This window comes from Sinohyriopsis cumingii, chromosome 9, assembly GCF_028554795.1.
Source record: "Sinohyriopsis cumingii isolate HCF-2022 chromosome 9, ASM2855479v2, whole genome shotgun sequence".
NCBI lineage: Eukaryota > Metazoa > Mollusca > Bivalvia > Unionida > Unionidae > Sinohyriopsis > Sinohyriopsis cumingii.
In genome coordinates, this window is record NC_142969.1 from 86,268,891 (window position 1) to 86,287,253 (window position 18,363).

The 18,363-nt window shown below is 38.7% G+C and overlaps 1 protein-coding gene across 2 annotated transcripts in view; it reads left to right on the top strand.

The window, feature by feature from the left end:
* LOC149792169 (deoxynucleoside triphosphate triphosphohydrolase SAMHD1-like) overlaps positions 1-18,363 on the top strand; it is a 52,832-nt gene that overhangs the window by 23,951 nt on the left and 10,518 nt on the right. For both annotated transcript variants that reach the window (XM_089969362.1, XM_089969363.1), the window contains 3 exons: positions 12,462-12,518; positions 15,380-15,544; positions 16,836-16,927. In XM_089969362.1, coding sequence (XP_089825488.1) covers positions 12,462-12,518; positions 15,380-15,544; positions 16,836-16,927 — 314 coding nt within the window. The remainder of the gene's footprint in view (positions 1-12,461; positions 12,519-15,379; positions 15,545-16,835; positions 16,928-18,363) is intronic.

Consider the following 18,363-nt stretch of genomic DNA (forward strand, 5'->3'; position numbering starts at 1 on the left):
GTTGGAAACTTTTCCTTATGCAACGTAAACAACTTCCGCTGAAGTGTGTCTCTGACTATCTTTCTACTCGCTACAATCAAATCGTTTGGTCTCCATGTTTCCCAGAATTCATTCAACGGCGTTTCCGGAATCACCTCGCGGATTATTTCACATTGAACTCTATCCGGCTGCAATCTGATTAATTTCTTAACCTCGCGCAGTTGTTCATCAAGTGCTCGGTAATCAGTATCGGTTTCTTCATAATAGTCCACGAACCCGCTCAACCAATCATGTGGACCCTCGCCGACAAATGGTGGTGGTTGGCCATGGTCCCCACACATGATTACCGCTGTATTCGCGCGCAGCAACCACTCAAGAAACATTTGTAAAGTATCTAACGAAACAGTACATATCTCATCCCAGATGATAATGTCGGGAATAAATTTTTCACCCATTCGATCAGGAGTCCACTCACCGCCGCTGTATCGAGAAAAGCTGTGATAAGTAACGGCGTCAACATTTCGTTGTTTTATCTCTCGCGCTAGTCTATGGGTCGGTGTAAGCACGATTATACTTGCCCGCGTTCGAAATAATTCAATTGCCCGAGTCGTCTTTCCTGACCCGCCACAGCCGCTTAAATAAACCGTCTTGTGTCTACAAATTGGATCAGAACACGATGGTGCATTAGACCATTCTGACAATTTATCACCGCGTAAGTAGTTGTTTTCAACGGTGACATCTGCTGACGGGGAATAATCGCGTCGTATTTCATTTTTAATTCTCCATGTACCCCAACTCTCGTCCGGACTAGTAAACTCGGCTACGTTTCCCTTATACGCTACGTCAACATAAAACGAATCAACGGCTACTCTAACCGCGGTATCGGGGAATCTATTTATCATCGAGAATAAATTGATAGCGGCATAACCCAGCATAGACGCCCTCAAATGTGGATACGCCGGGCTGTCTCCATCGCTGTAGGTAACAACTGTACCCAACCTCGTTCCATTGGACAAGAAAGCTGTTTTGCAGTTCACGTATCTATTTTTTGCCACTGCGTCCTTGATTACGAAATCATATTCTGCGTCATCTATAATCAGCCGTGAGCAATATCGTTTGTAGTCGTGGTTTTTTCCACCTTGTGTGAACTTACCAATTATTCTTCTACCGAGATCTTTTGCCTCGCGGTTTCGTTGGTTAAATATCCTCCTGGACCATTCGATGATATATTCCTCGTCGGCATCAATGTTTTTTCTGGACTCGTCAATTATGCTATCTAGACGCTCCGGTTCTGGTAACCAGACTTCAGTCTGTGCCCGGTATGATATAATCGCGTCACTGACAATCAACGAAACTAGCATGCTACAATCAATCATATACCGTAGCAGCGCTATTGGCAGCCACTTCTTTTCAGCTATGTGTCTACCGATCCAAATATAGCAACAGCGATGGAGTCCTGCCGCGAATTCAAATGATACTATGCGAGCGAATCCGGTTAAATCAAAATCAGGCAGTGGTCCATTAATAGCAACACGAGTCATTTCATGTCTGGGGTGTCCAAATCGTCTAAAGTACTCAGCGGCGGATCCATACCCGAGAAAACTCGCTGGATAACAGGCAACCATATCAACCGAGATCATAGCGTCGCGGTTGTATTCAGTGTTCCATAGTCCACCGTGATAGTATTCCAAACAACTGGATTGTACATCCGGTAGAAATTCCTTGCGCGTTGGTCTCCACGCATTTTTCCTTGCTGCAACATGAGCTACAACCGATGGAATCGTAAAACAATTTGTTAGCAGTTGTTCATCATGCTCTTCAAATTCTATGGCGGTTTTTTTCATCCTGTTGTGAAATGCTTCAGTGCGATATAATTCGCCGTTTGGTCTTACAAACTGATCAAAGGTATCCGCATCGTTTTCAGCGCTGCGAAGTAACCACATTGATACAGGGTCGTTTTTACACAAACAAGCAATAGCATCAAATAGTTTCCTCTCCGCGAGAAAACCGTCCTTGGAGAATTGTTCTCCCAGGAATTCTTCGGGTATATACTTTACTGTTCTATCCCGTGGAAATATTGTGATCGCGGGCGTCCATGCGTGTTCGTTATGATCAATAATTTTGATTGGGGCTCCCTTCGATTTATACTTCGATTCGTATAATACTTCACCGGTTATCGTTGTAACGGTTATTGGAAATCTCAGCGATGTTTCTAATCTCGCTATGTCGCTGATGGTCGCTCCACGCTCTTTTACGGTTAGTTCCCACTGGTTGATTTTGCTACGTCGTAAATCAGTCAATTTGTTTCCTCGACACGCATTTGTAAAATGCTCTATTATTCGTTCTGCTACACAATTTATCCCAGTTGACTGTTTCATCGGTTTCAGTTTTCCGATATCAGGTTTCTTATTTAACGGGTATATTCCATAAACAACTGCTGTTTCAGGATACGCTCGTTCATAGTATGGTCTGTCAATTCCGGTTAACAACCCCGGCTTGGAGTCGCGGCTGACAATGACTGTTTTCTTGTCGCTGAGAACTGGTTCAAATTTATCACGTATGATCCAATCGCCTGATTCCACCCGGACAATGAATTTTACTCTGAAGAAATACCTTTTACTGTCAAGTTGTGATATTATCATTGCTGCGCGGTTGTCGTTCATGGTAGCATCAACAATGCCATCAATTCGAAATGTTGACCAACTGTGAGATGCGCCATCACGCTTGAATTCATTGATACAATCGCGTATTTTATTCAACAGGGTTTTATCGTTTATTAACGCTTTTGGTGTGTCCTTGAGGACTCTATCGAGATTGAACTTAATATTTTTCCAGGGCTTAATTACTGCTAATCTCTCAAACTCATCCATATAATTAAAACAAGTATTTAAATGAAAGAATATAGTATAATGAATCACTGCAAATGGTTGATGATTGGGTCGACAACCCCGTGCAATAAATCATGTAGAGGAGAATTCTGCGGGTATCATTTACAAAGCGTTCGTAATGGTTCTCTTGGCCCCCTCCCGTGCTTGGTTTGTCACGTCGGTGTAAGAGGAAAATCGCAGTTGTGTATTAATTGTGGCGGAAAGCGATACAGGGAACTAAAACGCTATTATGACAAGCGAATTAAAAACGCCGTCATTGATCCCACCGCAGACTTCGTCATCAAAACCCCCCAAGACTACGTTGAAAGATTTATAATTAAACCAAATAATAAATTAGACAAATAGTATTATTATACAAATGGACCAAGAATTTCAGCCGCATCCCCTGGTCGTCAATTACGAGGAATCTCGCGACGGCATTGTTAGAAATCGTAGACTGAAGAAGCCGGTTGGTACCGTAAGTAATCAGGGGTATTTGATGTTTGGTGCCGGAAAAAAGAAGTATTATGTTCACAGGATTGTATTTGAGGTATTCAACGGATTAATCGAAAATGGACTTGTGATTGATCATATTAATAATAATAAGACTGATAATTCTCTTATAAACTTGCAAGCTGTCTCGCAGAGTCAAAATACCAAAAAAGGCCAAACCGGTAAATACCCAAAGAAAGCAAAACCCGTAAAGTCATTTGATACAACAACTCACGAGGAAAAAATATTTCAGTCGATGAATGAGGCAGGAAAATATTTTGACATTTATATCGCCTCAATACGATTTGTTGCAGAAGGAATACAGAATTCAGCGATCTCAAAAAAGACCGGGCATAGAATTCGATTTTCATATATGACAGAAATCAGCGAGTGACAAGGTCACCGTGACGAAGTCACCGGCGCCTATGGCGCTGACGAGGTCACGTCTAACGAATTATTAAACACCTTCGGAATTGATACACGGGGTTTCATTTTTCTTTTTATTTAAAAACAAGATGTTTTATAAGAATAATGAATATCGAAGACATCAATAATATATTAGCCGAGATTTCAAAATTAAAAAATCAAGGAATTGAATTATCTGATGGTCTCGACAGTGAAAAAATATTATCCGATTATGAGATTATTAACGAACAGTCGAAACGGGGGCGTTTTACCCTGGCCCGCGAGTATTTTTTCATAAAACGATTACAACATACGATCAATGAAAACTTGTACCACAATGACGCAAATGCATTCATTGGACTATTCACTGCCGTTGAAATAATACGAAAAAAACTTGGACGTGTTTATGAACGACGCCGGGAGATTTCTAGTAAGATCAAAAACATTAGAAGGATTATAGACGAAAACTCCGGCGAGAAATTAGAAATTGCTTCGCAATTGCAATAATGGTAGGCGAATCACTTACTACTCGGCTAGCCAGAGAGCGGCTAGCAGCGCTTAAAAAGTTTATACCGTTACGAGACAGGGTCCGAGAACAACTTCAAACGCGGCAGCAACTACAAACCGATTTTACTGTTGGAAGCGAACAACTCTTTGCCCCGGTAACTAAAGCGACCAAAGATGTTACGGCGGCAACTGTACCCGTCCTCGATGCGCTTGAAAAGATAGCGGCAGAGACAAAACAAACAAAAAGGTCTTTAGAAACACTCCCTGCGAAAATAGCGGCTGCTACAACACGGAGGCCACCACCACTCGCTATAACCGAACCACAAGAACCCTATGTTACAATGGCCGATGAAGAAGAACCAGGCGCTACTGCGAAAGAACCAGAAGAAGAAATACCAGAAGAAGAAATACCGGAAGAAGAAATACCGGAAGAAAAAGAGGGGAATATACCCCGTATTGTACTCAAGAAGAGCACAATAGATCAAATTAGGGGCTTCAGCAACAGGGAAGAATTAATTAATTTTGCTGCCAACAATTTTGCTAAGAGCATACGAGATAAGAAGCATATCAATAGCGGTTACGAGAAAAATATAAAGTCGTTAAAAGACTGGGCAAGAATAGTGTATTTAGCGAGTAAACATAAAGAAGCATTACCACATCGTAGTAAATCCGATTACGATGAATTCCACAAGGAAGTTAAGAGTATAACACCAAAAAAAGGAAAAGGATACTCTGTTGGTAAAGAATCCTACGGCGTTACCTGTCCTGGTAGTGTTCTCAGTGATATATCACGGCTGGAAGTACTAATCGGAGGAAAACGAGCCGGAAATAACTCTCCGGAAATAATCAATGAGGCCGCTGATATTTGCAAGCGGTTATTTGCAGGCGGTATTATGGACATTAATGCATATCGAACGCTCATAGACGAACTCGTGGATGATTAATTGGAAAACTGGTGTTTTAATAAGGATGATCATACACTACAACCACAATAAACCAGTACTCGTCTACGTGGTAAACTCGCGATTGCCTGTTTACCGCGCGTACTATGGAGATGGTCTCGGTAGCACCATTGCGGGGTTATTTACAAGAATGGCTCCAAAAGTAGCGCCGTTAGCCAAACAATTAGGAATGAAGGCTATTGATGTTATTCGTGATAAGGGAATCAGCGCTATTGGAGACGTTGCCGGAAAGGCGCTTTCAGCCGCGCGGGACAAACTAATGTCGTTGGTGAAATCCAGGAGAAAAAAACAGATGCCATCAACGACAGTGATGCCTGCGAATGTCAGTAAAGTAATAAATAACGCCGTGGAAGAAAAACTAGCGTCGTTGGTAAACAATAATCAAGATGACATCGCAAACATAATAGCGGGAAGTGGTTTAAAACCACGACGATGATTTAGATGCATCAGCGTATTATTAAATAAAATGTTTAAACGAACAGCTGACCCGGCGTTTGATATGGACGCACCAGTGCACAAGGATGATTCTGTCCGTAATTATCAATTTTATTCCTATCATGCAGTACAACCCGACATACGATCGCGAATTGAACTTCAAGTCCATGATACCAGTAAATATTTTTTACCGTGTGAAGCGTTTATTGAAATCGAAGGAGAACTTGTAACAGAGGCCGATACTCCTGCTGTACCAGCACCGTATCCAGATGGTACCAAAGTTGGCTTAGTCAATAACGGCGTAATGGCGCTGTTTGAGAGCGCAAAATATCTCATTGACGGGCGAGAGATCGAGTCTATAGAACGCGATGTTGATGTTGCTACAACAATAATCGGGCTAGCAAGATATTCAGACGATTATACAAGATCAGCGGGTCCATCTATGATGTTTGCAAAGGATACTAGAAACACTGCTGGAAACTCGCAATTTGTGGTAAGACGACCAAGAAATAATGCTAATAACAATGATGTTGATGTTGAGAATATGATTATAAACAGCGATCCTAATTTTAACATCGGAGCTGCAACACGCATATCAATGTTAACAGGGGCGCGTAGATCTTTCTCATGCGCGATTCCACTGCATCATATATTTGGATTTTGTAGGAACGTGCGAAAAGTTATCTACGGAGCAAAGCATACCGTGGTGCTTGTGCGAAAAGGTGATGATAGAAATGCAATTTGGAGAATTCCAGCGGATCCTGCAAATCCAAATAATGACCCTGGTAAAGTCGTTTTAACTAAAATATTATTGTGGATGCCAGTAATGACTCCATCCATTACCACAGAGGCACGATTGCTATCCTTCATGGAGCAGGGAGGAAAATCATTACTAAGTTGGCTAACAACAACAACAGATACTAAGCAATCAAATATCAATGGTATATTCACATGGAACCTGGCATCACAACAAGGCATTTCGGCTCCGCGTCATATATTTGTTGCGTTGCAGGATATGACGAGAGTTGATAATCAATTATTCAGCCATATGATATTTGATCGATTAGGCGTTACTGACGTCTCGCTGAGAATAAACGGTCAGCAGGAACCATCCGAGGATATACAACTTAATTACGGTCAAAACCATGTCGCACGTGTGTACCATCGGTTGCTGTCATATATGAGTCGTGATCAAAACGTCGACACTGGTTTGCAAATATCACAATATGATTTCAAAGAACTATATCCGATCTATTACTTTTCGCTGGAACATCTTGATTTAACAAGACAGTCCGTCGTTGATATACACTTCCGAGCTAATGTAACTCGCGGCGTTATTGCTAATTATAGAGCTATTGCTGTCATCCTCAGCGATAAATCAATGCTGCTAGAAGGTGCTGGCGGACGAATGAGAATCGTTGATGCGCCAGTGGAAAACATGTAATTGAAAGCACAAAACGCGTTTACAATAAAATGTCGTATAGTGTCGTCAGTGTAGAGTTGACTGATGGTCAAGTCAAGAAATTACGATCAAAGTCGGCTAAACAATGCGGAACCACAATAACGCTGAAGCCGTCACAGATGGCAGGTGGTAATCATAAGATATCGTTGACGGCGCGTCAAATAAAACATTTCAATAATGCGATGAAGAACAGAAAGGGTGTTCAGGTAGATTTCTCGGCCGCAGCGATCAAAGACATGGAAAAGACCGGTGGGATATTTCCGCTGTTAGCCGCGATTCCAGCGTTGATTGCCGCGGCCGCACCAGCAGTGGCTAAGGCGGCGGCGTTAGGAGCCGTTGGTAACGCGGCGGGAATGGCATTAAAGAAGGCAACCGGGAAAGGCTACAAAAAAAAACGACCCGTGGCCGGAAAGGGTCTAAGACTACCGGGAACCCCGTATTCATGGTACTCGGGAAAGGGTCTAAGACTACCGGGAACCGTTTAATGACTCCAATGTCTAATTTTGATTTAATAGACGCCGCAAACGCGTTAGCGATAAAAAACTTCAGAGGTGTTTTTATGAGGGATCAATTACCGGCGGCACCAAGGAATATTGAAACCGGTATAATTAACCTCGATGGGTCCTCCGGAGCGGGAACTCATTGGGTTGCGTACGCGATTGATCCGCGTGCGATCGTCTATTTTGATTCATACGGGTTAGCCCCGCCGAAAGAGTTCATGCGGTATATCCGGGAGTGTTCAGCCGGGGCGTGTTCAGCCCGGGTTTTTTATTCCACGCTGCCAACACAGCGATTAAGCGACCCACCGATATGTGGCCGTGAGGTATTGAACGTACTTGCGGCGATTTCATCATCGCGAAAACCACCTCATATGGTTGTAAACGAATACACTAGTGGGGTCGTAGAAGCTCAACGGATTTTAGAGAATAACATTTACAATAATAATGATTGATATTTGGGGACGACCGGTTTCGGCGCTGAAAAAACCCACGGAAACGCCCGCCACCGATGACATAAAAAAACTAATTGAGGATGAAATCGCTGATACGTTGAATTTAACCAGTGTTGACCCGGGCGAAATAGTTGTATTTCAAGACCGCCAGGGTAAATTGAAATCCAGTAATGTGTCACTGAATGACGTTTTAATACGACAGCGTGATGCCGCCGAGGACACTATCGCGCTGTATACCAGCGACGGACGACTCAAACCGGGTGAATCCATCTTGACGATAAATGGAAAAATAAGTACACTTGGCGACAATTATATAACCATGTCGGATTCGTTAAAAAATTTGTATAATAAATTTAACATACAAGCAATTCAGTTCGAGGGGGTACAAGTATCTGTCACCGATATGCAATTCATTATCAATAGTTTTTTTGGAACCACGACGATAACCGAACCAAATCTTGAAACAATAAGAAATGCTATTTTGGAGTTTACGGCGATGTCGGCCAATTTATCCTCGTTACGAAAAAATGTTAACAAGATTGATAGCGCCGTTGATAAATTCTTTGGTAAAAAAAATATCAAACCGGATGAAATCACAATAACTATAAATGATATCACTGCGTATAGACAGGAAATAGAAAAAATCAAAATTATTGTTGAAGCGTTTAGACAATCACTATTGAAAACAGATCAATACGAAAAAATAAAAATCCCTCATGAGAATATCATCAACACAGTATACACAATTCAGCATGGATCATTCGATTGGACTCCTACACAGAATACAGTAGATATCACCGCAACTGTTAAGGGTATTTATCGATTGACATTGATTTCGGCGATGCAGTTTAGTATATCATCGTCGAGTTCATCCGGGTTTAACAATACAATATCAACAATTATAGACAAGGACGCAACTGAACGGTTTGTGATTAAGGCCGTTGATAGCAGTATATTTAGGGCAGACATTACATGGTATGTGGAATTTGTAGCGAATCTAAGTAATTAAAAACACTAGCTCTTTTAAAATAAAAATGACCACCAAGGAAATTGAATCAGAGGTATCACCGACGTCACATCAATATCGATTCGATACCGCAAAAGAATTTTCCGCGAATTTGAAAACGCTTTCCGAACAATACCGTGCAAAAATAAAAAAATACCGTCGTAAAATAACCGCCATCGACGCGGTCGTGTACTCGGTGTCGGGTATAGTAGCTGGCGCCGGTGTTATTTTATCCACGGTGACCACGATAGCCCCGATCGCTGTTCCAATCGCTGTCTCCGCGATGACAACAGTTGCTGGAGTTGCCAACGCAATCACTAGGAAGATATCATCGTGTTTTCAGAAAAAACTCAACGAGTATACAGTAAAACATCAAATAGTATCCGACGCGTACTCGAAATTATCCGGGTTGATCTCGTTATCGATTGATAACTTGTTCGTATCCGATGTTGAATTCTCCACGATGGTCCAGTTGTATAGCTCCGCGATGTCAAAAATCGAGGATTTTCAACTGGAAGCCGAAACCACCTGGTTGTTGAAATTAGACACTAAAGAAAACGAATAATAATAATGTCGCTGAACCCCGAAGGGTCTCAATTACTTCAGCGGATCGCGGAGAACACCACTCCGGTACAAACAAATATGATATCGATAACATCAACGAAACCCGAATTCAGTGTGAACTTCCCATCGCCGGTTCCAGTAAAGGAAATAGCGCTGGCAAAATTGCGAGTATATCACAGTTGGCCTAATATTCGAGCAGACGCATTTAACGGACAACAACCTAATAACTCGCTGGTTTTTGCATGGACAAATAAGCCCGATGGGACCCCAGACTGGAATGAGGTTACAATACCAACTGGGTCATACCAAATAGAACAAATCAATAAAGAATTTCAACGCAGGATAAAATCGATCACAGGAAAAGAATCAAAAATCGCTATTACGGTTCATGAACCGACGTTATCGTCAACGATTGAAATAAACACACCGGGGTATATGGTTGATATTTATAACAGTTCAATAAGAACCATACTAGGTTGGCCTGAGAATCCACCCGCGGACTTGCACACGAATGAGAAATCGTATCATGAGATTAATCCCGGGTATCGAGATAATTTGTCTATTATGAAAAACACGTCATTACCCAGCAGGTTTATATTTCAAGACATGGACACCATGCAGTGGTATTTTCAGTATGACAAAACCCCTGAATCGATCGTCGTATTAACAGTTAATTTAGATGATATCACTAATGCGTTTGCCGAGATTAATTATATTTACCATTCACAACTAGAACAGCTACGGCAAACAAAAGCACGAAAACACGTTGAGGTGCTAAATCAACTCATATCAGACATGGAATATATCAATGAACGAATCGTTAAAACAATATCCGATAACAGCGATAGTAATAAACAAAAACTCCTAACCGAGTATAATATCACAGAAGCCGATTTACCCGATTTAAAGTTTTCAGGATACAACGCACCAGAACTAAGAAAATCTCTTAATGATTTTCTCGGTCCATCAACTAATATCCTCAAACACGATAACGGAGATGGTGGTAGGCATATCGCCCCGTACAACGTAAATATCGCATCGGTGATAGCGATTAATCTAGTGTGTGATGTTATCGAAGGGAGTTACCAGGTAAATACCAAGCAATCAAATCAAGCTCAACAGGGGTATATCCTTTATTCGTTTTCACCAACAGCCCCTCCCGGATTTTTAATCGTTGAGAGTCCGATTAATCCAGTCTATATGAGATGCCATAATCGGTTTTTAACGAGAATTAATTTTAGAATTACCGATCAGTCAAATAACCTAATTGATCTACAGGAGGAGGAGTTAGTGATCACTCTGTTTGTAAGATCATTGTAAATAACCACTTAGCAGCAGAGGGGGCGATGACATCGACGCGGTCGTCGACGTGCTTACCGGACGCTGACGACGCTGGGGATCGACGCGCAGAAGGTGTTAATTAAACCAAATGACGTTTGGACGATCCCCCAACGACGTCGTCGTTTTTTTTTTACCAGGCGCTGACGACACTAGATCGTTGAGTGCAGAAAGTAATAATTAAGCAAAATAACGATTGGACAAAATGTCCGATTCGCCCCCTCTGCTGCTTATTATGCTTATACATTTGTAAATCGGAGTCTCCTGATTTGGGAATATGTTACAAACGCGCCCTTTTTCAATGTATGTATGTATATATATATATATATATATATATATATATATATATATATATATATATATATATATATATATATATATTGGATGATATCATTTTCTATATGACATCTACATCTTCGTATACAAATATTCTTTGCTCATGCGACATGTCTGGACATCTTCCCTTTTCATCCTTTCGTTTCTTAAACTACCGAACCATCTAATGTACAATCAGAATATTTCCATTATTCTTCTCATCCACTGGTCATCCACGTAACTGACAAACTCTCATTTGGAGATGTCGCTTGGACACTTGATTAGTAAAATGTAGCTGTATTTTACTTTTACAAACCTTTCTTTTGGGTCTATTTTACGTTTTAAATATATTACCAAACTGCTTTTTTCGTCTGATGTGGTGTACTCCCACAATATCATTTAAAACTACATATGAACAATTTCCTTTTTGATACATTGTCTTAGTAATATGGTCAAGCCTGCATTATATCCTTCTGCAGCTATTACGTTCATTTTCAAACATTTGCAACGTTTCTTTCAGTGATAGTAATAATGTTCAATCTGTTATAGAAATGTGTATCTCATCACATGAATGTGAACGAGCATGTACTAAATATCAATGTAGCGTTTAAAATATAATATTTTGTTTTTATATTCAATCCGTGTCTGCTGAGTCTGAATATGAACATGAATATAGTTTTAAAGCTGAGATGAATACAAAGTAGGTTATTTATCCGCAGGATATACAAAATATATTCACTCTTCACTCTGTATTGTTTACAAAGTGTTGCTGTTTAATTCCGTGTTATAGTCGTTTGATGTAATACATCAATTACTTTCAAAGTATTGTTGTGTATAATGATTAAAACATCTAATCTCCAAATCAGTTTGTTTATATACTTATGCATGTTATTTTGCAGCACAAATCTATATGACTTGTTTTTATCCATTCCAAACTTCCTAACAGATATACATTTTATGTTGATACCGATATCATTGATTTTCTAAGTGATACTATCCGTTTGTATAAGTCATGATATTCCAACTGAGTCAGGATTCAGGCCTGCTAATATAGAGCGCAAATGCTGATGTTGAACTGATAAAAAAGAACATTGCGTTTGACAAGTGTGAATAAGGACTACTCATGTTATATCTTATGGTCAGTTTAGATTACTCTATTTCGCTTGTCTTTACTTAGGGCAACTACGGGAAGTACGTAGATACGGACAAGAAGGCGAAAAAGTATATGTTTCAGGTAACACTGGTATTTATTATTCTCAAACTTAATCTTGTATGCGATAAAATGGGGAAGTATTGTTGCCTTCACTGAAACGTCCTAAATTGTTATATATTGATATTTAGAACGAACCGGTTCATATATCATAAAGGCACACCAGACATATAACAAAATGGCGGACATTCCGAACGTTTGGTTTTACGCGTGGGAAGATTTAGTGTCCATTAATTTAGATGTGGTATTTATATTAGCTATTTTGTGTTGAAGTCTTTATTTCGATGGTGCTTTGTATACATCTGTGTATTATATATATATATATATATATATATATACGACTCGTGGGGCCTCCAGATTCTCATTTTGTTCTTTGTTTTATTATGACACATAATGATATGCAGGTATGCTGCCTGTTGAAGAACATAATAGTAATCAGAAAGTCAAATTTGGCGTCGTTCAACTAGATTTTCCTGAAATTAAGAGACTCGCCTGACTCTATGAAAAGCAGCTATGCAATAGACTAATCGTAAATTACTGCTGTAATGAATGCTTTATTTTTTTTTCTCCAAGAAATGTGCGATTTGTAATAAGAAGTGATAAATTCATTTTCTCAATGGCGCATTTCCTCTCAAATAGCTTACAATTAGAAAAGAAGACAAATAATGTTTGCCTCTCAGATTTAAGACGTTCAATCAGAACAAGATAGTGACTGGAGACATCGTATTGCCATCCCATCTCCTGACAATATATCAGAAACAACAAAACATTAATCCAGGCTATTACTGGAATATAATGCAATTTATCACGAAAGAAAGTAATGGATCGTCGGGAATTTATCCATTCTGTATTAATGATTCAGAACTAGTCCATTCAAGTTTTTAAAAAGCAAACTTATTATCTATTTTTGCTCGATCTTCACAATCTTTCACACAAAGCTCTGCCTTTCGTGGAAATTAAAACCGGACACACATTAAACATTAAAAAGATTAGTGCGATTATAATTTTTAACGTAGCTTTAACAATTTTTCAGTCATATCACCACGATGTCTGCAGTGTGGCAGTTTATAGTGATGACTAGCACTCGGGCATCATGCCACTGACTTATAGCATGATGTCCCACCCCGTCACAGTATCCTGTCCCCAGGCCGACCAGTCCTAACACTAGCCTCTTAATACTGAGCGCCTAGTAAGGCAGCTGTTCGTACTATTTTTGTAAGTCTTTGATATGACTCGACCGGGGTTTGAACCCACGACCTCCCGCTTCCGAGGCGGACGCACTAACCATTAGGCCACCGAAGCGGTACAAAGCGAGATTATAGGCATACAAATTCCGCACAACGAAACTAACTTTTCAATTTGAACAGCACGAGCACAACCTTCTAATAAGTCAATCACTTCCGGATAATCTCTGAATGAATGGAAGATAGCGAATGTAGTGACAATATGATATAGCGAGGAGAAATCGATTCCATCGAGCTATATACCCGAATTCCTTTTGAGTAACTTTAGCAAATCTTTTAAGGATTGCTGCTTTTGGACATATGTCTAATTTTGTCTACAAAAATGTTTTCTCTACAAATGTCAGCCGGTTATTTAACCACAAATCACCTGGTGGTTATCTATCGAAAGATACGAAATGCATTGAAGAAACATTTCGCACATTATTTTATGTGACATATCAAATGATCTTAATAAAGATTCTCTAATTGGGGATACATACTTACGTTGAACGTTTCATATTTTTTATTTTATATCAGGGAATTAAAGTATTCGCTCAGTTTTGCAAAAGTGGTTGGTTTTAACGCTTTTAACCACTTTATTTATGAACATAGTCTTAACACACTTTAATTCAATCAGACCTAAACAGAAAGCGGTTTTGAGTCAGAAGGGAACTTTGATACAAGCAATAACTTTAATGGTTGGTTGCAGACATATGGTTTCTTACATTACATCTATAAATTATTTAATCAGTAAGATGTTTTAATATTTAATATGCATCTATTTACATTGGACAAGAAGTTTAAAAATGTGTTCTAGATAGATTTATCCCAGATTCGCCAAACCACGTTAGATGATTTTATAATTTGGTCTTCATGAACTAACTAAGCAATCATACAAGTTACAACTTGAAGTAGCCAGACGTGTTGCACGAAAACTAAAATTTACAAACAGAAGCAATGCATATTGAAACTGGTAGACGTGTAAAGCTCGGACAAATCTCTGAATATGTATGTCATTACAGAATTATCAACAATCAGTATCCGCAATTCTCTCCCTAAATTCACCAGACGCATGAACTTATATTCTAAGAGACTCGAACAATATCATTCAATATCGATTCAGAATCTCTATTTTTAAACTATTCATTTTATTTCATTGTATGTCTCTACTTCACCTGTCTTAACGTTGTCTCCACTACACTTGCGTGCACGCTTATCAATTAGTTAACGAAGTGTAAAATGAAACAGAACTTGTTAGTTGCAAACAGCACGTGTCAAATCCTTCAGATTGGCTTATTTATGTGTGGTCATTTTGGAAATAATGTGCTTAAAACAACTTAAAGGTTATGATGCTGAACACCGGTGAGAATCTTGAACAAACAGGCATAAAATAATTCCAAAGAAAACAACTAAACAAAACTGAATTGTAGCTACTAATTAATGCTACTCCTACTCCTGTTACTGCTACAACTACTACTATCACTATTATTATTATTATTAGTAGTAGTAGCAGTATTACTACTACTACTACTATTACTTCTACTACTACTACTACTAATACTAATAATACGAATAATAATAATAATAATAATGATAATAATAATGATGATAATAATAATAATAAAAATAATTTAAAAAATAAAAGTAATAATAAAAATGCAGATTGTTTCCAACAAGAACAGTGGCATGGACGTGGATAAATGGGATTACTTCAACAGGGATGCCATGGCTTGTGGTGTTCCTGAAAGATTCCAATTTGACAGAGCTCTCCACGTTGCTCGAGTCGTAAACGTGAATGGAGTATATGAGCTGGGATATCGGGACTATGTAAGTCTAATACAATAGCAATAGTATAGCGTGCCAACTCTCACATTTCATTACTTATATCTTATTGAATGTAGTTATTAATGTATCAACATATGTATATATATATGTATGTAAGTATGTATGTAAGTATGTATGTATGTATGTATGTATGTATGGATGGATGGATGGATGGATGTATGTATGCATGGATGTATGTATGTATGTATGTATGTATGTATGTATGTATGTATGTATGTGTGTGTGTATGTGTGTATGTATGTATGTATGTATGTATGTGTGTTTTTTTATTCAGGAGTCTAGAAAGCCAATATCAAACTGACTTAGAGACATCTTAATCACCGATTTATTAATTTTTGCATTCTAATGTTGGTTGGATCGTCAGTTTTAAAATAGAATATCCTGTTAAAATCAGCATGTACATCACTATGATACGTTATGTTTAGTACTGCATAGTAAATGATTTCAACTATATTGTTAGTTTATTCGGAGAGATTCTTTAGATTTGGTCTTTGTGCACTAGACCAGGTTTGGAAAGGTATTTACCTCATTTGCCACTTGTTAGTATATGTTATATGGAACTGAGCTGCTATGATTAACCGTATAGGTAATTGGCTGCAAGTTCACATATTCTTGGAATTATACAATAAAAATTGTTAAAACAACAATTATATCAGCAATCAAGTTATACGTATTATTATCTGCAATTGAGTACTTTAATAATTATGCTGCCTTTCATTTTCTCTATGTTGATTTTCAAAAGATCGTTTGAATGTTGTCTCAAAATGTCTAGCAATTTAAACACCACAAGGATCTTTTCTGCAGCTTGTATGCCAGTTGTTTTCGGAACCTTAGAATTTAGTCCGCTTTTCTTAACCAGCTTACATTATTGTTAAGCAATAGTTTAGTTTTATTAGCGATATTTGAATTATCCTTCAGTTGATCCATGTACTCTTCAAGGTAACTATTGAGTTAATCCAAAGAATTTTCAAGTCAGTGCAAAGTAACTAGACTGACGATTGGATGCATCATGCAAGCACGTTGTAGCATCCCGTCCACAATTCGACTTTCTCCAGACCTATAATGGAACTACACTGTCTGAGGATATGTCTTTACAGCCTGGAGGGCTTTGACAAGTGGAATTAATAATTCACAAATTTGTATGATAAGATATTATTTTGTGTGTGCTTGTGAGATATGATCAAAACTATGCTGTTGTAGAAAGCATTTATTCTTGTACTATTGGAACCATTAACAGTCTAACTCACCCATCGTTTTTTCTTGTTTTCCCCAGGATGCTTTTAGTTTCTACAGCATGTATAATACAAGATTCACATTGTATCGGAAGGTGTATAGGCACAAAGTTGTAGTTGCCGTGGAACTCATGTAAGTTTGTTTATTAGTACGTTTTTGTTTTTATTGTTGTGGCACAAGACCTTGTGCATGTATGTATGTATGTATGTATGAATGCTAAATGGATGCATGGATGAATATGTCTGTCTGTTTGTCTGTCTGCCTGCATGGATGTATGTATGTATGCTTGTATGTATGTATGTATGTATGTATGTGTGTGTGTATGTATGTATGTATGTATGTATGTATGTATTGTATGGTATCGCGGTATGCATGTAAGTAGACATTCAATGGTATCGCGGTATTCGAAGTTTTCGCTAGATATCTGTGTAACTTAGCGTAGCGTCTGCTTATTTATACACACTAAATGACCATAAGTTACACGTTCTGCATCACCAGTTAATTTCATGAAAATGTCGTGATTTGAATTAAGTACATTAAATATGCAGCCATGGTTGTCACTGTTTCCAAACATGGCCTTCCCCGCGTTGTCAAATATAATCTAGATATTATCTAATATCCTTATCGCTTTAACAAATTGGTGAACCAGTTTTGTCGTCTGATAACGTCCGATGATGTTATACTAGAGTCAGACAACACGGTTACCATATTTGTCAGGAAGCAAAAGATCGAATGTAGAGATCATCTGTGTAAAATGTGAAGTATGTTAATGTTGTTGTTTTCTATTGTTTATCGCAATTGTCAGGTGTTGACTTGAAACATGTCATGCACACGACTTCTTACTTTTCCTTCGAAAACTTAGAGATGTTTAAACAGTCTGTGGTCTATATCTACATTCATTCTCATGATGGTTGTTCCATTCTCGTCGACAATCCTGGCCCCACTACGCGTCTCCGGCAGTCACTGATTAATTGGTTTAATTCTCTCTGATAAGTTTATGTTGTTACAGAGTACTGGTGTCCGAAAGAGTTCCATGGGAAGTAACATCCTTTTCCAAGTTCAATCAACAATTAAATTAAGTTCACAACGGTGAGACAAGAATATGTCTCCCTACAATTATCTGTTTTAGTATTACCGTAATATCAGAGTAACGCCCCTTGCATTCCCTGGATTCTACTTGGCGTCTCTTGATGGATCGTTTCCAAGAAGCATCTAATCTAAACTGGAAATTATACATATTTTAATCCGTAGCAAAGAAAAATAAATATTCATATATAAAATCTTGAAGGTTTAGGTCTTGATTTACTTATTCGACAATCGCTACCTTTAAGACACTCTTTACTATAGTTCTCCGGGTATGTATGTATGTATGTATGTATGTATGTATGTATTTTTATCATTGGGGCCTTTTCATTTACCACGCAGGTAGGCTGAAATGTAGCAGTTTTTATGCTACCGATATCAATTTATCCACTGTGTATCCTTCAGGGCATTGTTCCTGCTAACGTTCATGTAGTCTCCACAGCACGTATCATAGTAAAATCGACCAAACGAAATAGCCTCCAAAA